We start from the raw sequence: 24,022 nt of genomic DNA on the forward strand, positions 1-24,022 counted from the left end.
CCCAGCCCACTCCAGAGGCTTACACTCTAGCAAGAAGACTGAGCACAGAGCAAGGAGAAATGATGGCCCTGAGTGGCTGAATATGCAGTACCTAAAAGGCCTGAGATAAGACGTGCCTTGAGTTTTCTTAAATTTCAGCATATATGCATGGACATTTTGAGACACCATGGAGACAGACAATAAGCTCATCTGTGTTTTATATATAACATATACGCACAGATTATTAATAATGTTATACAACAGTTTTAGTGCACCTGTGTGGTGATTCCAAGTGGCCACATAAATGGGTTTTTTTACTTGGAACATTATGTTTGCATCTAGAGCCTTGTAAAGAGCAGTTAAGTGCTCTTCCATGAGCTACATCCCAAACCCATCATTTCGAATTTTGTTTTTGATAAAGAATGCTCAACTTAGGGCCCGTTAAGATGGGTCAAAGTGAAAGCTGTGTAAACCTGACTACCTGAGTTTGATACCTGTAACCCATATAAAAGTGCAAAGAGAAAATCAACTTTCGAAATTGTCCTTTGACCCCTACATATACAAATAATAAAATTAAACTGAAAAACACATCAACCTTGTGCTTTGTCCTGCAGCATGCTGAACCACAGGGCTATGGCAGACACAGAAGCCATGAGCACATGGAGTCAGCCACCTTACACCTGCTTGCCACTATGCAGAGATGTCCTGTCTAAAGCTCAACTTGAAGGCACTTTTCCTGGACAGTGCTCCATCTCTCTTCTAACTACCACCCAACAGCCATTTCAGGACCTGGGGTCACTTGCATGCAAAACCCTTGAGAATGCTAGGAAAGACCTACAGAGTGAAGTGTCACACTCTCCTGCGTGAGGGGACACGGAGGTTGCCCAGGTGTGTACTCACTGTACATTTGTGAGGCTTCTCGCCAGTATGTCTTCTCATGTGCACTACCAACATGTATTGGGCTTTGAAGGGTTTCTGTTCTCTTGAACAATCAAGCCAGCGACACACAAACTCCTTCTTTTCTCCATGAATATGGTCATTATTGATATGCTGGGGTTGAGAAAAAGAGAAATAAAGTCAAAATGTATTAGGCATTTCTCAAAACAACAAGTGAAAAAGATGTTCAAATTTTAAGCCTTGAAGACACATGAATAACTTCACTACATCATGGTTAAAAAAAAAAATCTAGTACACACATCTCTAAGACAGACTTGCTGATGTTAACTGACTGTGTAGCCAGCATGGGCGACACTATTGGGTGTAGGCTTGGCATCCAGAAAAATTACTTGAGGCTGAAATCTAGAGAGCACAGGTTAAATCTGAGTTGTGCAATGAACATGTGTAAAACAGGGTGAGCTACTGTGTACTCTCTGTTCTCCACTGGTCTTTAGCATAGGGCTGCAGGTGTTTTCTCATTCTCCTGTGTGTGTGTGTGTGTGTGTGTGTGTGTGTGTGTGTGTGTGTGTATGTAGGGGGGTTGTGTACAGGAACACACATGCACCCCGGATTACATAACAAGGCCTAAGAAAATGCAGCTTTGGTTCAGATCCAGAACAATCTCTTCTTGAATAATAACCACAGAGAACAAGGTGCTAAGGAAGACAATCTGTGACGGTCATCCAATAACTCGTTGTTTCTCAGTCACTGTTTGCATCCAGTTTTGGAAGTCTATTAATAGAGTACATTTTTTTCTCAGATTATTATGATCACGATGGCTTCACTTGCTCACATGTGTGTGTATACTATGTGGGAGCCTGGTATCTGTGAAGATCAGAGAGATGATCAGGTCCCCAGGAGTTATGGATGATTGTAAGCCGCTGTGGTTGCTGGGAACCAAAGAATCCAGGTCCTCTGTAAGGCAACAAGTGCTCTTAACCACTAAGATAACGGTTCTCAACCTTTATAATGCTGCAACCCTTTAATAGAGCTCCTTGTATTGTGGTGACCCCCAACCATAAAATTATTTTTGTTGCTAGTTTTTATAACTGTAATTTTGCTACTATTATGAATTGTAATATAAATATTTGTGTTTTCCTATAGTCTTAGCTGACCCCTGTGAAAAGGTCATGTTAGCTGCAACCTTAAAGGGGTCACAACCAACAGGTAGAGAACCACCGCCTTAGGGCAAAGGGATGAAAAACTTCTTCTAAGCAAATGGAACCAATCTACCCCCAATTTTTTTAAAAAAGTGAAGGTAAATTTCCCCAAATTCCTATCTGTTCAAGGCTCCAGAGTCAGTTTGAATCTACATCTCTATAAGGACATGTGAAGTGTCTTCCAACAGGAGACATGAAAAACCTTCAGCAGTATCTGGGAAGGTGCAAGGGAGCTTTCCAGATACAACTACCGTGGACATGTCTGCAGTGCCAGTGGCACACGCTGGCAAATGTCAGTACTTGGGAGCCTGAGTGAGGAACATTGCCAACTGAAAACTAGACTGGATCACACAGTGAGACCTTTTCTCAACACCAAAATCAATTAAGGCCTTCTTTAGAAAGTTTAGTACACTACTCAAATGTCCAGTTCTAGACTATCAGAGAGATTTTTATCCTGTTGTTATTCTCTGGCCAAGCTATGTTTTATTTGCCTTACTTTAAGGCTACCAGGTACACATTTTCAAATATACAGATATGCATCCCTTAAAATTCATCCAGTAATTAAAGTCACTGAGTTCTGCTGTAGTAGTGACCCAGCATGTGATATGTGCCTCTGAACGCTCCAGCTTGGAGATCTAGTGATAATTTTCTGGTACCAGAATGGGCCTTCTTGATTATTCTTCTAGGTAGCTGATTGGCCGAGGATAAAAATTTGCATGAAAAAAATAATTTTCTGGGTTGTTTCTAGAGGTTAGAGCTGGATAAAAGCAGAGAAAAGAAGTCTTTGCTCTCCTCTCCTTGAGCAGCGATCAGAATGCCTGAAGGACTGCAAGCAGTGAGCAGCATGTGACAGCATACACGGAGACAATCTTATCATGTGGGACAGTGTGCAGAAGACCAGTGTGACAGCAGAACTGGTCTCTTGCTGGACTTCCTATCACAAACCAGCTGTCCTAAGAAGCAGTATCTTAGACATTGCAATTGTGCACATAATCCATCCATAAAGTTGTGCATCACAGGAAATGCAATCCTGCAATGGATAGTCTCTGAGTCAATCATAGTGGCCTGCAAACTGCTCAGGATGGTCCCAAATGTGACCCAAAGGACTGCTGAAGTAAAGTCTGCATGCATATACAACATTCTGTGAGAGGAAAAAAATAGATGAGCACATAGGACCACACCATAAAACTGCTACTGTTTCAATTTCCCCCAGTTGTTGAAAATTAACAAATTGGCCCTTGTTACAAGATACAAGGCAAGAAGACAGGGAATGGGGAGGAAGGAAGAAAAGACATGGAGAGAGGAGGATGAAATACAGAGAGAGGAAAAGGAAAGATTATAACTGGAAAATGCAATTCCATTTGTGCTGAACAGCCTCCCAAGTTGCATACACTCATCCACACTGTGTCCTGGTGCTTGGCAGTTACACAGTGTTTGATGAGTTGATCTGATCTATAGTGGCCAGCAGCAAAGGAAATAGTACCAGCAAAAGATACTGCCCTGAACACCTGTTTATCTTAATGCAACTTTGCTTCACCTGGTATTTAATGTACAGTACTTCATTATTATAAAGTTACTCTCAAGAATTAAAAACAAGATTTTAAAGCTATCCAGACAGGGCCCACTCTTCCCCTGGGGAAGTGAAGGGACACAATGATGGTGATGGTTCTCTCTCATGCCTTCAGGGTGGTTGGTGTTTGGTAAGCCTTTTGCACTAGGCCCCGAGATGGGGAGTGAGGCAGATATAATTCCTGCCCTACGGAAATTACAGTCTCCTGGAGGAAAACAGATAATAACTTAAATTACTGTATAATTACAGTTGTGATAAGCATTATGAAGGGAAATAATGGGTTTCATAAAAACACATAACAGGGGTCCAAGATCAGTGCAGCACATCAGGGATCAGGGGTCAGTTCAAATGAAACTGCATTGAAAACAGAATCTGGAAGCTGAATGGAGCGCCACCAGGTGTGCAGGTCAGGCTGGGAGTGGAGAAAGGTGGAAGACTACGGCAGACGAGCGACACAGAAGAGCGACACAGAAGCACTCTCTGAAGGTTAGATCTCGGTGCCTTTGAGGATGGCTGTGAAGCCACAGACAGAGAGAAAGAACTTGCCAGGCAGACCTAGCAGGCTCCAGGCACTGCTGCTGTTGGGCATGGTGAGAAGGCCCAGGTTTTCCGTGGGTTAAAGGGACATTGTCAGATAGTCAGGCATGGGTTAGCTGGCCAGGACTCTTCTTCAAGTCTCCAGCAAATAAGGTTGTGGGGCTGTACCCAAACAACACAGGCCTTGCATGCCTACCCCATGGAGGACATCAGGATAAAGTAACTGGAGCTACTCAGGGAGCCACCTGAGCAGCAGTAGGAGGTACCAACAGTGGGTGAAGTATAATGAAAGGCTCAGCTTCCTCTGTCTGCTGTCACATCAGGAGAGTCGGACCTGAGTGGTCTCCTGCAGCAACCTGGGACCTAGTACTTTCATGTGACGTGGAAGAGGAAGGAAAACAGTGTCCAGCTCCGTAGACGCTCCCTGCCAGTGACAGGGAGATGACAGTTCTGGAATGGGTCTAAGCTGGACACACTAGGTCCTGAAAGTGCTCAGGACGTTAAAAGTCTGCATATAATAGCGCTGAAAGAGTTGTCTCTAAGCAGGGAGAGCCAGCAGCATGTGAAGGAGTACAGTTGTAGGGAGCAGCAACAATGTTCATGCTTCTTCTGAGGGGCATTTCAAACTGAGTGTGTTGTCATCTCTATATGGGGAGGGGCAAGGAGGATTTATGTTGGGTAATTAAAACTCCCTATTCTGCAAGACTAGTTTCTTGGGATTGTCTCCTGCCCCCTTAAGAGTAGACCCCAGTCTCAATATGTTTTATAATTTTCCTGAAACTGCTCTTAAATCCAAACTTAGAGATTACGTGTGTGTGTGTGTGTGTGTGTGTGTGTGTGTGTGTGTGTGTGTGTGTGTGTGTGTGTCTATAAAGGAAATCCAATAGTCTATGAGTGAACAGACTCATCTCAGAGGGTGTAGTCAGCTACCATAAGGAAATAGAGAGGAATCTCTCTGACTATGTAAGACGTTCAAATGTGTTTAACACAGGAGGTTTTTAAGATCTAGAAATTAATTATAAATTTAAATTCTAAGGAATCATAAACCCCATGTGGTTGTAAGTTTTTTTTTTTTTGTTTTTTTTTTTTTTTGTTTTTTCGAGACAGGGTTTCTCTGTGTAGCTTTGCGCCTTTTCCTGGAACTCACTTGGTAGCCCAGGCTGGCCTCGAACTCACAGAGATCCGCCTGGCTCTGCCTCCCGAGTGCTGGGATTAAAGGCGTGCGCCACCACCGCCTGGCTGGTTGTAAGTTTTAAATAGTTACTTTTCTTTAAGAGTAACTGTTTGGTCTCTGTGGCTATTGGTCACGTGAGCACTCAGGACAGAAAGACACTGGTGGCCTCAGTAGCACACTGTGTGCCTTGGACAGGTCATTTGCCAATTTGGGCCTTAATTATTTCATTTGTAAAATTATAGTGACAACCTTACATATATAAGGAGCTAGGAAGCTTTTCCTGTATAAATCCAGACAGGAAGTATCAAGGCTCTGTGGTCCAAGCACCTCTGTCACCAGGTGCAGAATCAGTGAGGAAGTGAGCCATTTACTTAGAGATGTCAGAAATTCGCCCAAGTCAAAAGTATTTCTTAACATTTTCTTTTTAGTTTTTTAAAGCCATAAAAATGAGCCTTAGCTGACAGGCGCAGCTCAAGGGCTACACACAGACACACACACACAGACACACACACACACACAGACACACACACACACACACACACACACACACACACACACACACACACACACAGAGCAAACCAGGCAGTGGTCTGGATCTGACCTATGGGACCCATCATTTTCTTGCCCTCAAATTAGATGATTTCAAAGGCTTCTGTCTTATTCTCAGGTTATTTCTCAAACATGAAAAAGAACAAGTAGAAAGAAGTAGGTTTTCATGCTCAAGAAAAGAATTAAGAAAGGAATAAAAACCAGGTTGCTAGAAAAAAAAAAAGTGTCCAGGAAAGAGAGGGTTCAGCCACAAACACCTCACTATATGCATCATTTTCCTAGGTTTGGGTCAAAAGTGCACTCATTTCTCTCTCTAAAATTCGAGGTCACTGAGAGTAACACACAATGAATAGACAATTGACATTGGACAGGCAGACTGATTCCATGTGAAGCTGGCCTGAAAATCAATGGCTGTGAGTTTATTTGTGGTTTTGCTGAAAATTTGACTTCCTAACAGTGACAATGTTAATCAAATATATAAATAATTTAATTGAAGTGAAAATAATGCATGATTAAATTCTAAACCAATCCAACACTACGACATGCAATTTGCCAGAGGCCCAAGAACCAGAAAGAGATAGATGGTATAAATTACTATGCTGTGTACGTGAACTACTCTAAATGCTCCCTGTCTGAATAAACAGGGGAGCCTGGGACCAGCATATTCCCCACAAAGGCTAAGTCCAATGATGGGACTTCCAGTTGGAACTTCATCTGGTCTAGGCTATGGTAGTTGATGAAATTTACATATCCCAAATAGTGATCAAACTAAGAGTCGGTATTTACCACCTGTGATCATGCCTTTAGCAGAATGAGCCAAGGTCCATAATTCCATCTTCCCCAACTCTGGTCTGCGAGAGCCTAGAGAAGGGCAGAACTCAGCAGCTTGCTTGCCAATGGAAGAAGTGGAAGGCAGCTCACTATTTCAAGGGATTTTCTTTGGGAAGCTCTGTCCCAATTGTCAACCAAGGAGACTTGGAGAGGGGCAGAAGAGAGACCTGAAGGGAAAGGGAAGAGGAAGTTTTTCTTTTCACTAGCAGAAGTAGAATGGAAGCCTACAATGGACTTCACTGAGCTAATCAGGGTCCTTTCTTCTTGCTTCATTATGTGAGTGAGTTCAGAGCGGGCACTTTTCCTAACCTTCAGCTGAAACTCACATGCGGCCCATCCACTCGGGGTGCGCACACAGCCTTACAGAAAGCTGCTATTCAATCAGTTCACGAAGCTTGGAGGTGCATTCTGCTTTTGTTCTGCCTCCCTCTCTCTGGGCCAGATTCAATTTCCACTTGGAAAGCACAGCTCTCTAGATAAGTAGGTTCCGTTCTTAGTAACTCCCTAAGAGGAGAAGTTATAGTACTCTTCAGAGCTGTGCAGAACGGTCACTCATCCCACCTACTGCCTAGGGTGACTCACTGGTTAGTGGAGACAAACTATGGCTGCCTCCCAAGCCTGTTTTCTCTAGTCAGCAGGAGCAGATTCCTCCCACGGCTGCCAAGAAAAAACCCCTAGGAAGCACACCCAGAAGCAGCAATGGGGGGGCAAGCAAGCCTTGGTCCCTTAAACAACAGCCAGTACCACTCCACCCTTTGCATTTACTTCCTGTGCTGGTCTTCCTGTCACCACCCAGTTCCCAAGTGACACAGCATAAGGTATATGGGAAAGCATAAAAGATGGTCCTTCTGTAAAGTGTATGTGATTCTGTCTCTCTCGCACACATAGTATTATGGATAGGACAGAAAAGGGACTACACAATAGTGTTCCATGAATAAATACCAAGGAAAGTGCAGCTGAACCACAGGCCTACAGTTCTCAGGCTCCACAGTTTCTTGCTGTAGCTGGGACACTTGCTCTCCCTTAGTTTTACCTTCTATAAATGCTCTGGCCACATTTTTTGTATCTAGACCCACCAACATGCCATTTTACATGGAACCCGTGGCAGTTGTCCTGCCTCAGCCTCCTGAGAGCAGGTGTGAGCCATCATACTTTGCCCATGATTCTATTTTCAAAAGGAAGGAGTAAAACAGAAACATTTACAACAGAATGCCAAACCGGAACTATCTGATGCTTCCTGAATCTTCCCACTGCCAGACTAGTTCATGAATGGGGCTGCCGTGAAGGCCCACATGCAATGGTCACTTCTCAGGTTTGGTGAAGAGTTTGGCTAGGGCAGCTTTCTCTCCTGGCATAAAATGAGGCATCAAGAAGAAAATGATCTTAAGAAAAAACTCAATCTCAATCTGTTTCCTGGGTTTATACATCTATCATCTCTTGACTTAGCTTCCCAGAGACATTTTTGGAAAGGGGGAAAAGGAGAAAGTGATTTAGATTTCATTAAAATTGAATGCAAAATAAAACCAGTATGGAAGAGAGATAGAAATGATGCTACCTAAAAGAAAAGCAAATTCCCTAAGAATTCCTCCCACTTTACATCTGAGCTCAACTGACATCTTCTTGTGGGCATTACTTGATAAGCAGTATTTCTGAAAAGTTCTATGACTGTCATGGCTTGGATTATGTTAGGGACACATTGTGATTGGATTCCTTAAAGCATTAAGAGGCAGAAATAGAAAAACGGTGCAAATCGCAAACTATCAGGGCTGAAATAGGCCTTATTTATCAATATGCACTTTAATTTCAGATAAACAAAATAATTGAAATTGTTTTGGTGGCACCTGTCAATCTTTCAAACAGATTATTTAAAAAGCTCCAGCAGCTTGCTGTGGGAGGAGTATGCTCCAAAGACTTCACAGAATGACTGCTGCACTCTAGCTGGTTAATAAAAATTCTGACACACTATGAAACCAATCAGGAAAACATCAGGCACTTAGAAACAGCACTTTAAAAAAATAGAAAGAATTTCCAATTTCTGGTCTGTGACTATTAAGTATTAGGTGAGACTGAGAAACCTGTGCTTGTTGGTTAGAAATGAATGAATGAGTCTCTGTTAACAGGTGTCTGGCACAATTATGCAACATAATCATTTCTTTTATGGGTTAAAAAAAAAGCCCAGTTCTTTAACAAGGCAAACATTATCTGTGAATGAGGGGCTCTGCATTAAGAACAGAAATGAATGGGATTAAAATACAAATCCCACCCCACTCCCTGCAAACCAACACCGAGGCAAGCTGGACACACATTCCATGGAAGCAAAAACACACTATCACTCACAGGTAAAAATAAAAGTAGACAAGGAAGAGTAAGGTTCTGGCACACATTATGATACAGATGAACACTGGAGACACGCTGAGTGAAAGAAGCCATGGAGCAAAGCAAAAACGGTGTGCGGTAATTCCCTAAACTCTAGGCTAAGGAAATCTATGCAGAATGAAAGCAGATGGCTACCTGTGGGTGGGATCCATGGAGAAAACAGAGAATGTTAACTGAGAACTATGGGGTGATAAAACGGATTCAACAGACAAAATTGTCGTATACTTTAAATGGGTGAATTATACAGTGTATTAATTATATCTCAATAAAGGTATCACCCACTTACACACAAAGGAAAAAAAAATCACCAACATCTATTCTGTAATGGAACCTGAGGAGGATGTGAGGAAGCTATAGATGAACGGTCTTATTAAATAAGAAACACAGAGCCAAATGCAGAGGTCAGAGCAATAGCTAAGAGCTAAAAACCTTCCCCTTTACTGCCGCTGCTGTCCTACCTCTCTGCAAGAGACCTACTTCCTGTGTGTTTGTCCTTTTTAATGACTTTCTGTTCTGCCTTCTCATTGGTTGCAAACCCAACCACATGACCTCCTCGTCACTGCCTTTCTGTACAGACCTCCAGGTCTTCTATGGTTGGTATTGAGATTAAAGGCGTGTGTCTCCATGCTGGCTGTATTCTTAAACACACAGAGATCTGCCTAGCTCTGCCTCCCAAGTGCTGGGATTAAAGGTGTGCACCACCACCACCCCGCTTCTGCTATGGCTTGCTATTAGCTCTGACCCCCAGGCAACTTTATTTATTAACATACAAATAAAATCACATTTCAGTACAAATAAAATATCACCATAGGAAGCAGCAAAAGCAACAGTACATAGTATGTGACCTCCCCAGGGCTTCCCTTCTGTAGAGACCAGGGGTGGGATCTGACAAGCGGCTTTCCACACAAACTCAAGGCTCCATGTAAGCTCCTGACCCAGTTCTTCTCTCCCTGATAGGATGAGTTGAAAGAAGACACTCTGAAGACAGTGTTTCCTGGTAGATTCTATACAGGACTCAAGGTGAGCAACGTGGGAGCTGCGTAGGAATCACGCCTGCTTTTTCTTTCCCTTCCACAGCTTTTAAGTTGTGAAGAGGAGTGGAAAAACAGAGGAGAAATTTTAAACTTGAGTTGTTAACAAAGCCAACCCCCAAATATCACAAACTAAAATCAGTTCCAGTCGAGGAATGTGAAATAATGCACAATTAGAAAAAACAGATCCCCCTACTCCACACTACATCCAAGCACTCTGAATTCAGACTCTCATAGGCCTGCTTGCTGTTATTTCAAATCATGAAATATCCAGGAAGGTATCAACCTGTAAGGTACAATAAAGTTTTTCTATTTGATCCTCTGCCCACCCTAAGAATGCCTAGATTCATATAGAGAAACAGTTACTGACGAAAGGGTAAGCTATTTTAAACTGAAGGAAAACCAAATTTTTGAACCCTAAAATATTTATTTGTTTGTTTGCTTGTTTATGATGGAGATTGACTGTAGGGCATACACAAGTGTTCTGCCAACATGCTGCTGCACCATTTTCTCTTTTAAACTAACTAACTAACTAACTAACTAACTAACTAACTAACTAACTAACTAAGACCAAGAAGCTACCTGAGACGGTTCCTGCTAAGCTGCCTGGGTTGGTTTTGAATTTGTGATCTTTGTCCCCCAGCCTCCTAATTAGCTGGAACTGTACCACCAGGTACCCACAAATGATAGCTTTAAAAAGAAGCAGAAAAAAAAAAAAACCACCCATAAAGCAAAACAAACAAAAAACACCCAGAAAACAAAACAACAAAAATCCTCATTACCAACACTGTTTAAGTAAAAGTTGACAAAGAGAAAGTCCCACTCAACAGTCTGTTAAGGACCCAGGACTTCTCTAAAGCTGCAAATTCTTAGCTGGTTTACTGAAACATACTCATCACTCTTCTCACTTACAGTTTAATAAGGAGACTGTTCTACAAGAAATTTTCAATATCTTAGCCACATATGATGGAGAGCACCTGTAATTCCAGGTCCTGGAAGGCTAAGGCAGGAGGACTGGAAGTTTGAGGCCATCTTGGGTTACACAGTGAGAATGCATCACAAAACAATAATGTAATAACAACAACACTTTTTAAAACAAAACAAAACAAAAAACCTTTTCAGTGTCTATTCTGTCAGGGCTAATATTTAAATGCCATTAAGATGTTATCTAAACATCTGACCTGTCTTCTACAAGGTACTGGGCACATTTACCTACTTACACCCCACCCTCCTACTTTGTTGTAGGGAAGATGACAGAACCACAAAGTCTTTTAAAGCAAAGCTGATCTGGGCTTAACTACCCAGGAGAAAGACAGCCAGGGGAAAGCTTGAAAGAGTTGAACAGTACTCACATTCTACAGATTAGATGGAAAAGAATAAATACTCTACCTAGAGGAAGAAGATGGTGCTAATTCTGTCATCATGGCAACGATAAATAATTTAGAAAATCATCTTCTAAAAGACTCATCTATTTCATCTCTTTGCAGTGAACGGACCCAGCAGGCACATGGCTTCCACCCTGTACTAGAGCTGTAGAAGAGGTGGAGGAAAGGCTCCGTTCCCTAGCTGCTCCTCAGCTCAGCTCCCAAAGCAGCCAGCAAAACAGTCATAAAATACAACCTCTCCCAGGGACTGGAAGAACTCATCATTCACTTGTGTGGATCATGCCCAGAAATCCAGCGTGTCTAGGAAGTATTACCAAACCCGGACACCAAGTGTTTTCCAAGGTTGAGTTTTCAGAAGCATGACAGTGTCCCAGAATATGAAAATCCTCCCACACCGTGTGGCTTTCTCCAAAAACAGGAAGGTGACTGGAGTTTGTCTATACATGGCTTCTGTATAGCTGCATCTATTGAAATAATTCTTATTTTGTTATAAAACTTTGAAAAGTAAGTTGGAAAGTCATAAAACTTTATAATAGCAATTCTTGGATTTTAAATTTTAAAGTGCTTAATTCTCTCTCTCATACACACATGCACACACACACACACACACACACACACACACACACACACACACACACACACAGAGCTCTAAGAATGAAGAAAATTCATACTTTATGCCTCCTTGAATACAAAACAAATACAAACTTTAACTCTTTGAAATGTAAGATGCTAAGCCTTCCATTACCTAAAAGTATACAAAATGTTAACTAACCTTTATTTTATGATCCCAGGAATCCACATGGAGCTAGCCATACAGGAACATGTAAGAGGGTTAACACAGATTATGATTATAAGAAAACTAACAATTTAAATGTGAATGGAAAAAATGAGATCTAGCTTTTAGTAGGCAGCTGCTTTCTCCAGGCTTCCTCTACCATACTGAATTTTGATTCTGAACATCACAACCACCAGCCCTTGAGCTTTCATAGCAGTTTAAATGCTCTCTATCATAGTGTGATCACTGAAACATTTTTTCAATAGGTTTAGAGGCATTTAGGTTTCAAATAGATTTGGATAATCTAGTTCTAATAGTTTAGGAAAAGTCAAGAATTTATTCCCTTTTAAGGGGTTGACATATGAGAGAGAGAGAGAGAGAGAGAGAGAGAGAGAGAGAGACAGAGAGAGAGACAGAGACAGATAAAGAGAGAGACAGAGAGAGAGACAGAGAAAGAGAGAGAGAGAGAGAGAGAGAGAGAGAGAGACAGAGAGAGAGACAGAGACAGATAAAGAGAGAGACAGAGAGAGAGACAGAGAAAGAGAGAGAGACAGAGAAAGAGAGAGGGGGGGAGGAGAGAGAGACAGAGACAGAGAGCCTCTGCGGGGATATGGAAACAGGACAATGGTGTTTTGCTCTACTATTTTAAAAGAGGGTCTTCCACTGGACCAGAAGCTTTTGTTTGGGTGTGGCTGGCTGGCCAGCAAGCTCCTGTATCCACTTGTCTATGCCCATCCTGCAGTTACAGACACCTATAGCCATAACTAGCTTTTCACATGGGTACTGGGGATTCAAACTCAGCAAGCACTCATATACACTAAGCCATCTCCTCAGCCCAAGAATTTGAAAAGTAAAATTATTTAGAGAAGAGGTTAAAAAATCATTTTCAAAAGTCATAGACCAACCACACTCTTGGATAGTTTTCTGCCTAAAAGTGTTCTGCCAATCACATTGCTGAAACAGTCTTACATGAGAAAGTGTTGGGAGAATGTTGAGTAGTTAATAAGAGATTAGATGTGTGTGTGTGTGTGTGTGTGTGTGTGTGTGTGTGTGTGTGTGTATGTGTACAGGAGGATATCAGTGACTGCTGACAGAAATACAGATAAATCTTATAAACGACAGGAAGAAAAGGAGGAGATATGAAATCAGGGAAAAATCTCTTTGAAACCTGCCCACCTTTCCCACTATGTTGACTCTTTAACTACTAACCCCAAGTTTATTTAGGGCATAACAGTTATATCCTAAGCACTGAAGAGGCATGATGAAATAAGACATGCCCACTGGATCTCATCAGAGACTGGCTCCCGGGATGCAGGAAGGAATGCTATCTAAAAATTAGCCTTAGCATCACACACACCCATGCTCTGAAACTAAACAGTAAGACACCTGGGTGAATGCATTGTTCCTTTCCTCTCTCACATCCTCACCCCCTGAGAAATGAGCATGATTACTGAGCAGGGCTACTCAGGTTCATGTCATTAAATCAAGGGGTGGGGGAGACTTTGGGACACTGTGCCACACACTCTTTTCACCATGTAAGACTCTTAGCATTTTCCAGTCTTCTTCTTCACCAACCACTCCTAAATGTTTCAATCTGTTAGTGCTGCCGTATCCCAGTAGATTTATAACATGCCTTAAGTAATATAAGTACTAACTTCATTGCATCATCAGACTGTAATTTTCTATACCCCGAGTAGAAGCCAGACTTTATAGGAGGAATGCAGGTTTAGTCATTAGTTTATACGCACTAATTGTGTGTTGTGGACAATAACTGACTACAGCAAAAGTCTGAGATAATACTTGAAATGAACAAGTAATTATAATGGGAAATGTGCAAACAAACAAAAAAAGGGTTAGGGGGCTATGTAACTGAGCTGAATCCAGAGTGAAGAGAGAAATACATTATGCTATGCTGGGGAGTGATGTCAAGTATGGGGAAACTATAAGGGGTGACCAGTGTTCTAGGATACTTAGATCTCAGGTAAACAAGTATTTTTAAATAGATTTTTATTTATGTATATATCTGTTTCTCTGTGTGTATGCCATATGTGAGCAGATGGCCATGGAGGCCAGAAGAGGGCATCAGACTCCCTAGGCCAGGAGTTCAGTGTGGTTGCATGCTGCCTGATGTGTGTCTTGGGAACCCAAACTCAGGTCCTCTGCAAGAACAGCATAAAAACTCTTAACTGCAGCCGTAGCAACCCAGATTTGAATCAAGGTTGTTATAACCTTTTGAAAAGGTTAGTTCTGGCAGTGTCGCCGAGAAACTGAGTAATGCCATGGCAATCTACTCAAGGGAGCTGCTCTGTCACTCCAGAGATCTCTGTGGCCTGGAAGACGGAGAGACAGCACCAGATTTGAGAAACACTTGGGAATAATTTGTGGATGTTGACTTAAAGGTACTGTAATTTCTAGCTTTGAAGTTTCCAAGACAATATCAGCACTAGGGGATTCAGCAGATCTGGAGCAGACTACTTCTGTTTGAGATAAGACACAGTGGAGGGGCCTTCAGAGCATCTCTGTAGAAAAGACAACCGTGGATACAATGGTTTTATGAATCTGTGGCAGGAATGTAGCTTGTCTAGTGTGCATAAGGTCCTGATTTGATCCCCAGCAACCCACTCCCCATGCTCTCAAAAACAAGCTGAAGATTGCAATCTGCTCTCCTACTCTTTGCTATCTTTGATACCTTTAAAGCATCTACAGAGAATTCTAAATATTTCATAAAACTGAATTCAAAATTCCCTAATCTATGCCTACTGTGCCAAGGGGTTAAAGGGACAGCAATTGGAGGCCATGTACCACAGTGGATGGAAAACAGAAAAACAGAAAGAAGAGGAGATGAGGGTGAGGGTAGGGGCACTGGTGTGTAAGCCTGGGATCCCCACACTCAGGAAGCAAGCCTGCAAATCCCATTCCAGTCAGGTTTACATAAGCCCCCAAGCCAACCAGGGGTACAGAGCGAGACACTCAGGTAGCTGCCTGGTCCCAGTAGATCTGGAGGATTTACAAAAGCAGAGGGAATGTGCAGCAGGTAGTATTAGGGATTTAAGAAAGGGCATTGGCTACTCTGGGATTCCCTGTGCTGGAAGGCACCAAGGAACTGCAGACAGACGTTCATGGCACTTTATTCTTAAGTCATTCATTTTCTGTTTCTCTGTTTCTTCCAAGTTGCCTGTGAAATTCAGTCCCATGTTCCATCCAGGAGTGGTAGCTGCCTACAGAACTGGGACAGCAAGGTGAATGTGAAAGAGAGGACCACACAGAGCAGGTACAGCACTTGACTTCCCATGGAGCATAGGAAAAAGCAGAGCCAAGGTGGTTAAAGGATAATGCCTCTCCATAGCCTGGTAAGGCAAGAGTATTTGACCTCCGTCATGTGCTTCTTCAAAATTTTCATTGCTTTCTTACCAAGACTTCTCACACTTGATCCTGGTCCTGATCACTCAATTACAGTTCAATTTCCTACTCTGCTGCTCTCTATTTACCCATGGCCTCTATAACTTGTAACACATTACAGCTTGATTGACTCATTGAACTTATTACTTATTACAGCTTCTGCTGACCCTTCCTAGAATGTGAATTTTGTAAAATCAAAGATTTTGGCTGTTTTGTTTAAATGATATATTCCAACTGTTACCAGACTTAGGGCCAAGCTTGTGGACCAGTAAGTCATGTCCAGCCACTTGCTCTCAGCAAGCCAATTACAAGAGCCAAAAGGAAAAAAAAAAAAAAAAAAAAAAAAAAGAATTATTTCATGTGGTCGCACTGGGAAGAGTCGGGGAAAGATCCCGTGATCCTCGAGTCCATCTTCAGGCCTGACTTAAGGTGTGAATTTATGTAGAAGGCCAGAGTTATCCATATCTAAGCAGTCTCAAGTGAAGGGATGGCCCTATCCACCATTGATCCATCAGTGTTTTAGTTTTATCCTCCAGGAGGTGGTCTGACAACTTGCATATCTCTTTCTGGGAGAAAGGTTCCCTTCTGGTTAGCCCAGACTTTAGTCTTTCTCTTCTCCCAGTATGAGAATCCTGAAGGTATTCTAATTTATTGGGATATAGTATTTCTACAATCTGATAACCAAAATAAAGGATGTGGGGGTCTGGAACAAAGTCCAGCACATAGTAAAGAGTCAATAAAAATATTTGCTACAACAATGTGCTATTGGAACAAATGTGGTCCCAGCTCTTATACCACCAATCTGTGTTGCTGTGAGTTGTACTTGGAGACCCAGAAGCCAAAGGAAGGAAAACAATGTCTCCTGAATGTTCTCCCCGCAACTATCTGAAAAAGCGTCTATCAGAGACACCGTAAGACTCTTCCCATAAAAGCCCCCTTTAATATTACAAGTGTGGAATGAAATTTTGGGTTCAGAAAGACACAATTCAGTTACCTTACTTAGTTCCTACTTGTTACCAATGAAAAGAATGCTAAGATTTATTTTTGCCCACTATGGTAATGTTAACATGATTTGAAGTTAAGGGCTTTGGCAATGAGGTAGTAATCTCTTCTGTCAGAATTATGCTCAGCTGGCAGCAGAGAGCAAATTATCTGATGTTTTATAGTAAGTTTGTCATGAAATAATTTAAAAGATTTAGATGGAGGAGAGAAAAAAGATCCAGTTACTTGCATGAAGCTACCCTGGCATTGTCCTCTGGCTATTGCTCCCGCCCACGTTTTACTCCAAGAATTCTTCTCCATGCAGTGCTGTTAAATACAAAAGACCAAAGGGCATATTTTCTCTTTAATTTGCTTGTGGAAATCTCATTAATGTCATGGAAATTTTGCCTCACCATGACTAAAGTGTTTGAAGAAAGAGAAATCAGGAAGTAAGGTTGGTCGCATAAATTTCCATTGGAGAAATAAAGGAGAAAAGTGCTTTACATAGAAATGCTGTAGTTGAAAACGGCCAAGGCTGAAACTTGGCAATTGGAAAAAAATAGTAGTGAAGGCTGCATGCCATGCAGGTGGCAGCCTGCCTGGAGCTGGGCATCATCAACCCTGATGTGGCACAAAACCATTCCCAGGGTTGGGTAACTTCCTAATTTTCAGCCATTTCTGTCTTTTTGTTTTGTTTTATTTTGCCATTACCTCCTCAACAAAGTAAGAATTTCATCCCTATTTATTCCTAAAAAAATATGTTTTTAATTTGGAGAATGATTCCATAAAACTGACTTTTATAAGCGTATTTTCATAGGAATATTTGGCTAGTAAAGTGTTCAACTTTCTCAAACTTTCACTGGAGTCTTTTTTTTTTTTGACCCTTCAAGCACATATATTCAAAATATAGAAGGCTTTCATAATGGTCTCCACATTGCACACAAACAGAAAATTAATACAGTGTGCTTATGTACTGGTGAATTATAATATTCTCTAGGGTAGAAACCAGTGAATGCATTTACAAAATAAACCAGACACATGACAACCGAACCTTGCTGCTTGGATACTTATAGGATATTATTTTTATCCCTGTTTTAATGTAAATTAGGAATAAGATGGCATCTGCGTTACTTCATTTGTCATGCAGCACAAACACAATACAGACATCGAGACAATATTCTGCTAAGGAAAGGTGGCCCCTGGTGGGCCCCCGGTACCCAGGCCCTTCTACCCACGGTGGATGGATGTCTATCAGTTGTACAGGGCAAGGCAATATGGCAGTCATATCACAGTCATTCTTAGCATTGTTTTTTGTCTCAGTTTCCAGGGACCTGGTATGCAGGTCACACACACTGTGCCTCTGATCTCACCAATTCTACTGTCTCACCTGTTTCTCTAATGTCTTTCCCTAGTTCTTCTACATTTCTTATCTCCCATAGTAGAGAGTCTCAGAAAGCTACTTGGCAATGTATGTGATGAACTCCTGGCATAGAACCCAGGCCAAAACTCTCCACCTACAGAGAATGAGAAAAAAGAGTGTGGACTCCGTCTACTCATTTGAGCCAAGGGGTTCACCAGAAGAGGAAACTGCCTTGAGTTTCTTTTAGTGACACATTATTAAAAAAAATGTGTGGACAAAAGAGGATGACATGTACCTATAAGACAAGGCAGACGAAAAGGAGCAAGAGAAAGAGAAGGGTATTTGCAATGATTTCATTATTTTACAGTAACAACAAAGGCCCATTAAGAGGAAGTCATTGCCTCCTAGCTAAAAGAATACAATCTACCTCTGGGGAGACATGCCAGTTTCTCTTCCCTTCAGAGTTAATCTAGTTGGGCTGGCCAATCACTTGGCAAAAAAACAAAATAAAACAAAACAAAGAAACAAAAAAGACACAAAACATCTCTTAGAAAGGTGGGGTGACCTTAAGCCAAGCTGAAGATGTAGGAGGAATAATCAGCTCTTGAATGAGATAATGTACTCTTCTTCTCCAGAACGCCTACTGCAGTCTCTATGAAGCACTCAGAGTCCTGACTCAGGTGCAAAGTTCTCCTGTCCTTGTCTTCTGCATTTTTCTTTTGAATGCTGGCCAGAGCCCAAGTTGTAGGTTTCTCTGGTCCTCTGTGCATCCATCCTCTTTCTCTGAAGCTCTTCTCCTTACCCGGTGGCTGACCTTTGTGCCAGCTTACTCAAACTGCATGAGTTTCTCTCTTCCTCCTCTCCACCCCGCTCTTCCATACAGCCGCCTTTACAGTTTCCCTGTTCTGGGGCTTTTCTTTTAGGAATTTTACCTCAAGTTTCCTTTTGAGGTCAGACACTTAACCCCAAGAGAGGGCCTTGACTTCCCTGGTAACATATGAAATCTTTGCAGGGATTCCCCCAAATTTCTTCTAACAGTATGACTTACGCATCCCTCCTACTCATGTAGGAGTTTAATCCTCCAAGTCGTATTTATTTCACTAGTATTAAGGGGAATGGAATCTTAAGTGTGATTATCATGTTGAGAGAAGTGGGGCTTGGGAAATCAATCAGATTAGGTCGTCAGGGTGGAGGTCCCATGACTGTATTCTAGTGGTCTTATAAAGAGGGAGAGAGAGAAAAGGGACAAAAGCACATATGCTGTCTTCTTGTGATATGACTCAGCCAATGAGAGTCCTGTCTAGAGCTGGAGGGTGAAGTAAATCAAATTAGCCGTTGCTTAAAAAAACAGAACAAGCCTGCTCTAGGTATTCATTATAGAAATAGTGTGGTGGTTTGAATAAAAATGACCCCCATAGGCTCATAGTGGCACTATTAGGAGGTGTGGTCTTATTGGAACAGATGTGGCCTTGCTGGTGGAAATGTGTCACTGGGGGTGGGCTTTGAGGTCTCAGAAGTTTAAGCCAGGCCTAGTGGCTCAGTCTCTTCCTGGTGCCTGCCAATCTGGATATAGAACTCTCAACTACGTCTCCAGCACCATGTTTGTCTGCATGCCACCATGCTTCCTGCCATAACAATAATGGACTAAACTTCTGAACTGTAAGCCAGCTCCAATTAAGTGTTTTCCCTTATGAGTTGCCGAGGCCATGGTGTCTTGTCACAGCAATTAAAACCTTAACTAAGACAAACAGCAAGAGTATATACATATACATATATATATATATCCAGAACAATGATAACATACATACAAACATACATACATACATACAGACACACACACACACACACACACACACACAGAGAGAGAGAGAGAGAGAGAGAGAGAGAGAGAGAGAGAGAGAGAGAGAGAGAGAATACTGATTATATATTGAAGACAGGCCAAAAACCTTGACTCAGGACTTACATTCAAAACCAATAATCAACACAATAATGGTTAAATAAGAGATTCTTGATTAACAGTGGCTTTGACCTTTGGTAACTGATAGTCTGTAAGGAGACATCAAACTTTAGGAAAATTCTCCTCTAGTTCAAATAGTAGATTCCTCTTCATTTTGTTCCTAAACCATCCCTGTTATAAAGAGCTTGGTAACTTCTCTGAATTTTTCCTCTCTTTAAAGTTGTTGGTTATTTGTTTTCTCTTCAAGACTACAGACAGAAAAGGCCTCCACTCCCAGGGTCAGAGCCAATGTTGCTCTCCAGGGACTTCGCTGAGCACCAGCATCTCCACCCAGCACAAACTATATCTTTAAAATGCTCAACAGAGAATCCCCCATGGGTTATTCAACTGCTGGCTCCTATACAAAGAAAATACTGTCTTTTGCTCCAAAGAGCTTTGTGCATCAATTTAAACACAGCAAGACAGACACAATACCCCAGAGAGGAAAGCCTACCTTATTACATTCCTGACCCAAGAGAAAGGATTTGCCTGGAGAACATAAAAGGAACCCGCCGAAGAGTGGAAGACAGTTTCCTAATCCTAAACATAAAAACACATTCTAATGTAGCATGACAATGCTTTAATCGCTGACATAATTGTAAGATGTATATATAATACAATACAAGAAAGGTAAGGCAACTTGCTTTGGGGCCTTAGAGACTCTCCTTCAATATTCTACTATAGGTCTTCTGGATTTTATGCATGCTTGGGGGGGATATTGAGAGGGAGGTAACGTGATAGTACAAGGATTCTTTCTCAGTAAAATTGCATCTTGTTCTGATTTGATGCATCTGTATGTGGCAAGTATGGTAAGGGAACAGAGTCCTCTGAAGTCAGTGTTTCATGGCTCTTCACTGACTTCTGGTACAAGTCCATGTAATCAATGGACAGCAGAACAGTGATCTTTATTTCTTTAAACAGGAACACGCTGGGAGAGACACTGCCATAGTCTCAGCTGTGAGCAGGCGTCGATTCACCAATTTCCTTTCATGTCTATACAAAAATACTTTCTAAGAAATGTTTCCCCATATGATATAACCTCATCTTAACACACCATCTCTCTCTCTTCCCATCTCTCTCTCAAACCCCCCAAAAACAAAACAAAAATAAAAAAAAAAAACAAAGGCAAGTATCTGTGGCTGAAGGGCTAGAAAGTGATAAAGAAACAACATCTGAGTAGCTCAGCTACATTTTCCCTTCTTTAATATTAAATATGAAAGAAAATTTATAGCATCCTTGTAAGTGGGAGCTTTGCCAACTTCATGGACTGACACTTTTACACTTGGTTTGCCTGTGACATGGGATTTTTCAATGTTCACTTTTATTAAAGTAAATTCCACTGGCAGTGCCAAAAGAAACCAAGGATCTAGAACACAGAGAATCAGGCCATCACTTTTCTTTGCTTTCATATGGCTAACTAAAGTGAAACAGAAATTCAGAAAGAGTGAGTGATCCAGCACATCTGAGCTGACATCATGTCCTTACTTTGAGCATTAAAATCCCTCCAGCAATGCCTTCTACTCCATAATTCTACATGGGTTTTGCATGTACATAGCTTTGACCTCCTTTCCAGAGCTTCCTGATCATAAGAGACAGCATCTCACCACTCTGGTACCCCCACAGCTTTTACCCTCAACAGGTGCTTATGGAGTTGTGTTCCCTAAAACAACAGGAATAGAGAATGTGACCTGGTAACATGCTCCATATTTCTCTGCCAGAGTAAGGCTGCCTGAGTCAGGACTCCAAGATTTCCTCCACTGACTCAAACCCTGTGCTTCAGCTCAGGAACCATGAATTCTGGGCAGACAACACTTCCTTCCCATAGGTCCGCTGAACACAGAGATTTTTTCCTTTAATTTAAAGATCATTTAATTGCTTTATGAGAAACAGGGATTAGGAATCCTTTAAGCTCGTATGCGATCATTAAGCTGGCTCTTTCAAGCCGTTCTAGACCAATGTTTGGAAAGAGGGGATGAATGATGGAAATGGCTATTCAGGACTTTGAACAGTAGAGTGCTGGCCACACTCAGACAGCTGAAGTAGTCACACTATGCATATTTCTTCTGAGGTATTCTCAGCATAGGTGTAAATCCCTCAAGCATGTCTTAGAAGGCATTGTTTTCTTTAGACATGTTTGTGAAAAATAGCTCTTATGTTTCTTATCTAGAAAGATTTGTAGAACCCATTCAAAAGATGCCTAAGGTATACTGTAAGCAGCTGCTTCTCAGTATGGCAGGATGTGAGCTTTGTCAAAAAAAAAAAAATTGCTAATGAATCATTAAATGGGTCCTATTCCAGATTCATGGGTTAAATAATTTCTCCTTCTGTAGTATCTCAAAAATAAATTTCATTTTGAACTCCAATGCCTCTCATTGGACCATCAAGCACAACATGCGTTACTCTTAGGAAGAAAGTAAAATAACGAATCATGGCATTTCAAAGGACGACTCAGCTTTATTGGCAGGGACTTTGGATGGTGTTAACATAATATTGGCATAGAAGAGATTAAACTCACGCAGTTGACTTAATGCTTCAGCAATGGATATTTTTACTTCTACATTACTCAACAAATTATTCATCAGTCTTGGACATCAACAGTAAAAGCACTTCCCTGTTACATAAAGGTAGTAAGCAATATGAAGCAAAAACCTTCACTTATTTTGTTTCTCTTTGCTTATTTTTTTTCATGCCAACTTCCTTCATTTTCCTATTTAGATATATTTTCTCACATAGCTTTTTAGTCTATATGGAGTAGGGTGAATATGTGTATTTTAAGAAGTTTTCAACATTTATATTTAGATAATCATGAAAGATAGTATTCACGAGGGTGGTAGGTTTTTTGTTGAAAGGAGGGTAGACAAGCACGTTCTTCACTTTGACTAGGTGTGACTTCATGAGAAGACATGATTATCACTAGATGTAGAATTATAGACAGCAAAACTATAAAGAAAAAAAGGGGTGACATTCAGGCACTTCTAGAGGCTGCAGGTAATAATCTGGGGAAAGCTGAAACGCAGCAGCAGAACAGTAACAGACACTAAACAGCTGGGGGAAAGTCATATCCAAGGCGCCACAGAAAGGCTGGCTAAAAGCCCTCTCCACAGCACTGGCAACCCACAGGGCAGAAGTAAGCCTCGACAGCAAACAGCTCCCTACTACATCTGTGGCAAGCTCAGAGCAACTGCCTGAGAACTATAAACTGAAACCAGGCCAACAGAATACTATTATAACAAGGAAATGGAATTTTGAAACAGATCTGTACAAGATTTGGCAAACTGAAAACCTAACTTTCATGCAGATTTTAAGTGGCACCTGGGACACTGGAAAGAACTGAATGGGGTGGGGCCAACGTTCACAAAAAGAACCATAAAGGCACAGAGAAGTGTCAAAAGTATGTGAGATACCATCTGTGGGGACCCACCCACAAACTGGACCAGAATTTGTAATCTGGTCATACAAAAGAAGACCTGTCTGGAGGGGAAGACTGCCTAGTGCAGAACTGCCCAGAATAAAAGAGGCTTCTAGAAACTAGGAACCCACTCCAGAGATCCTTGAGGCCGATTCAGCCGTCAGGTCAGTTAGTTTTTATACCCTACATTTCCACCCACTGTACTCTTCTCCCTTTGTTTAATAACAATACAATATCACTTTAGCTGGCTGGCTCCATTTTGACCTGTTCCTATCAAATTATCTCTCTTTCCTCCTTCATCTTTCTTCTTTCACTTTCCTGGATGAGTTTCAAGGATCTCTGTGGCTCACCCCTGAGAGATGGGGCTGTCCTATGTTATCCACAGCACACTGTTCTAGCTTCTTTACTGCTTCTGTGATAAACTACTCAACAAAAAACAGCTGTAAGGGTGAACTTCTTCAGCTCATAAAGTCAAGGCAGAAACTTGAAAGAGCTAATTACACTGCATCCATGCCAGTAATAGACAGAAACGAATGCATGCATGCATGCATGTATGCATGCATGCTTACTGCTC

At 41.6% G+C, this 24,022-nt stretch overlaps 1 protein-coding gene across 5 annotated transcripts in view; it reads right to left on the reverse strand.

Moving 5' to 3' along the window:
• Positions 1-24,022, reverse strand: part of Gli3 (GLI family zinc finger 3) — a 273,000-nt gene that overhangs the window by 15,800 nt on the left and 233,178 nt on the right. For all 5 annotated transcript variants that reach the window (XM_052728011.1, XM_052728012.1, XM_052728013.1 and 2 more), the window contains one exon: positions 880-1,029. In XM_052728011.1, coding sequence (XP_052583971.1) covers positions 880-1,029 — 150 coding nt within the window. The remainder of the gene's footprint in view (positions 1-879; positions 1,030-24,022) is intronic.

This window comes from Peromyscus californicus, unplaced genomic scaffold, assembly GCF_007827085.1.
Source record: "Peromyscus californicus insignis strain IS unplaced genomic scaffold, ASM782708v3 Scaffold_8__1_contigs__length_139910024, whole genome shotgun sequence".
Lineage (NCBI taxonomy): Eukaryota > Metazoa > Chordata > Mammalia > Rodentia > Cricetidae > Peromyscus > Peromyscus californicus.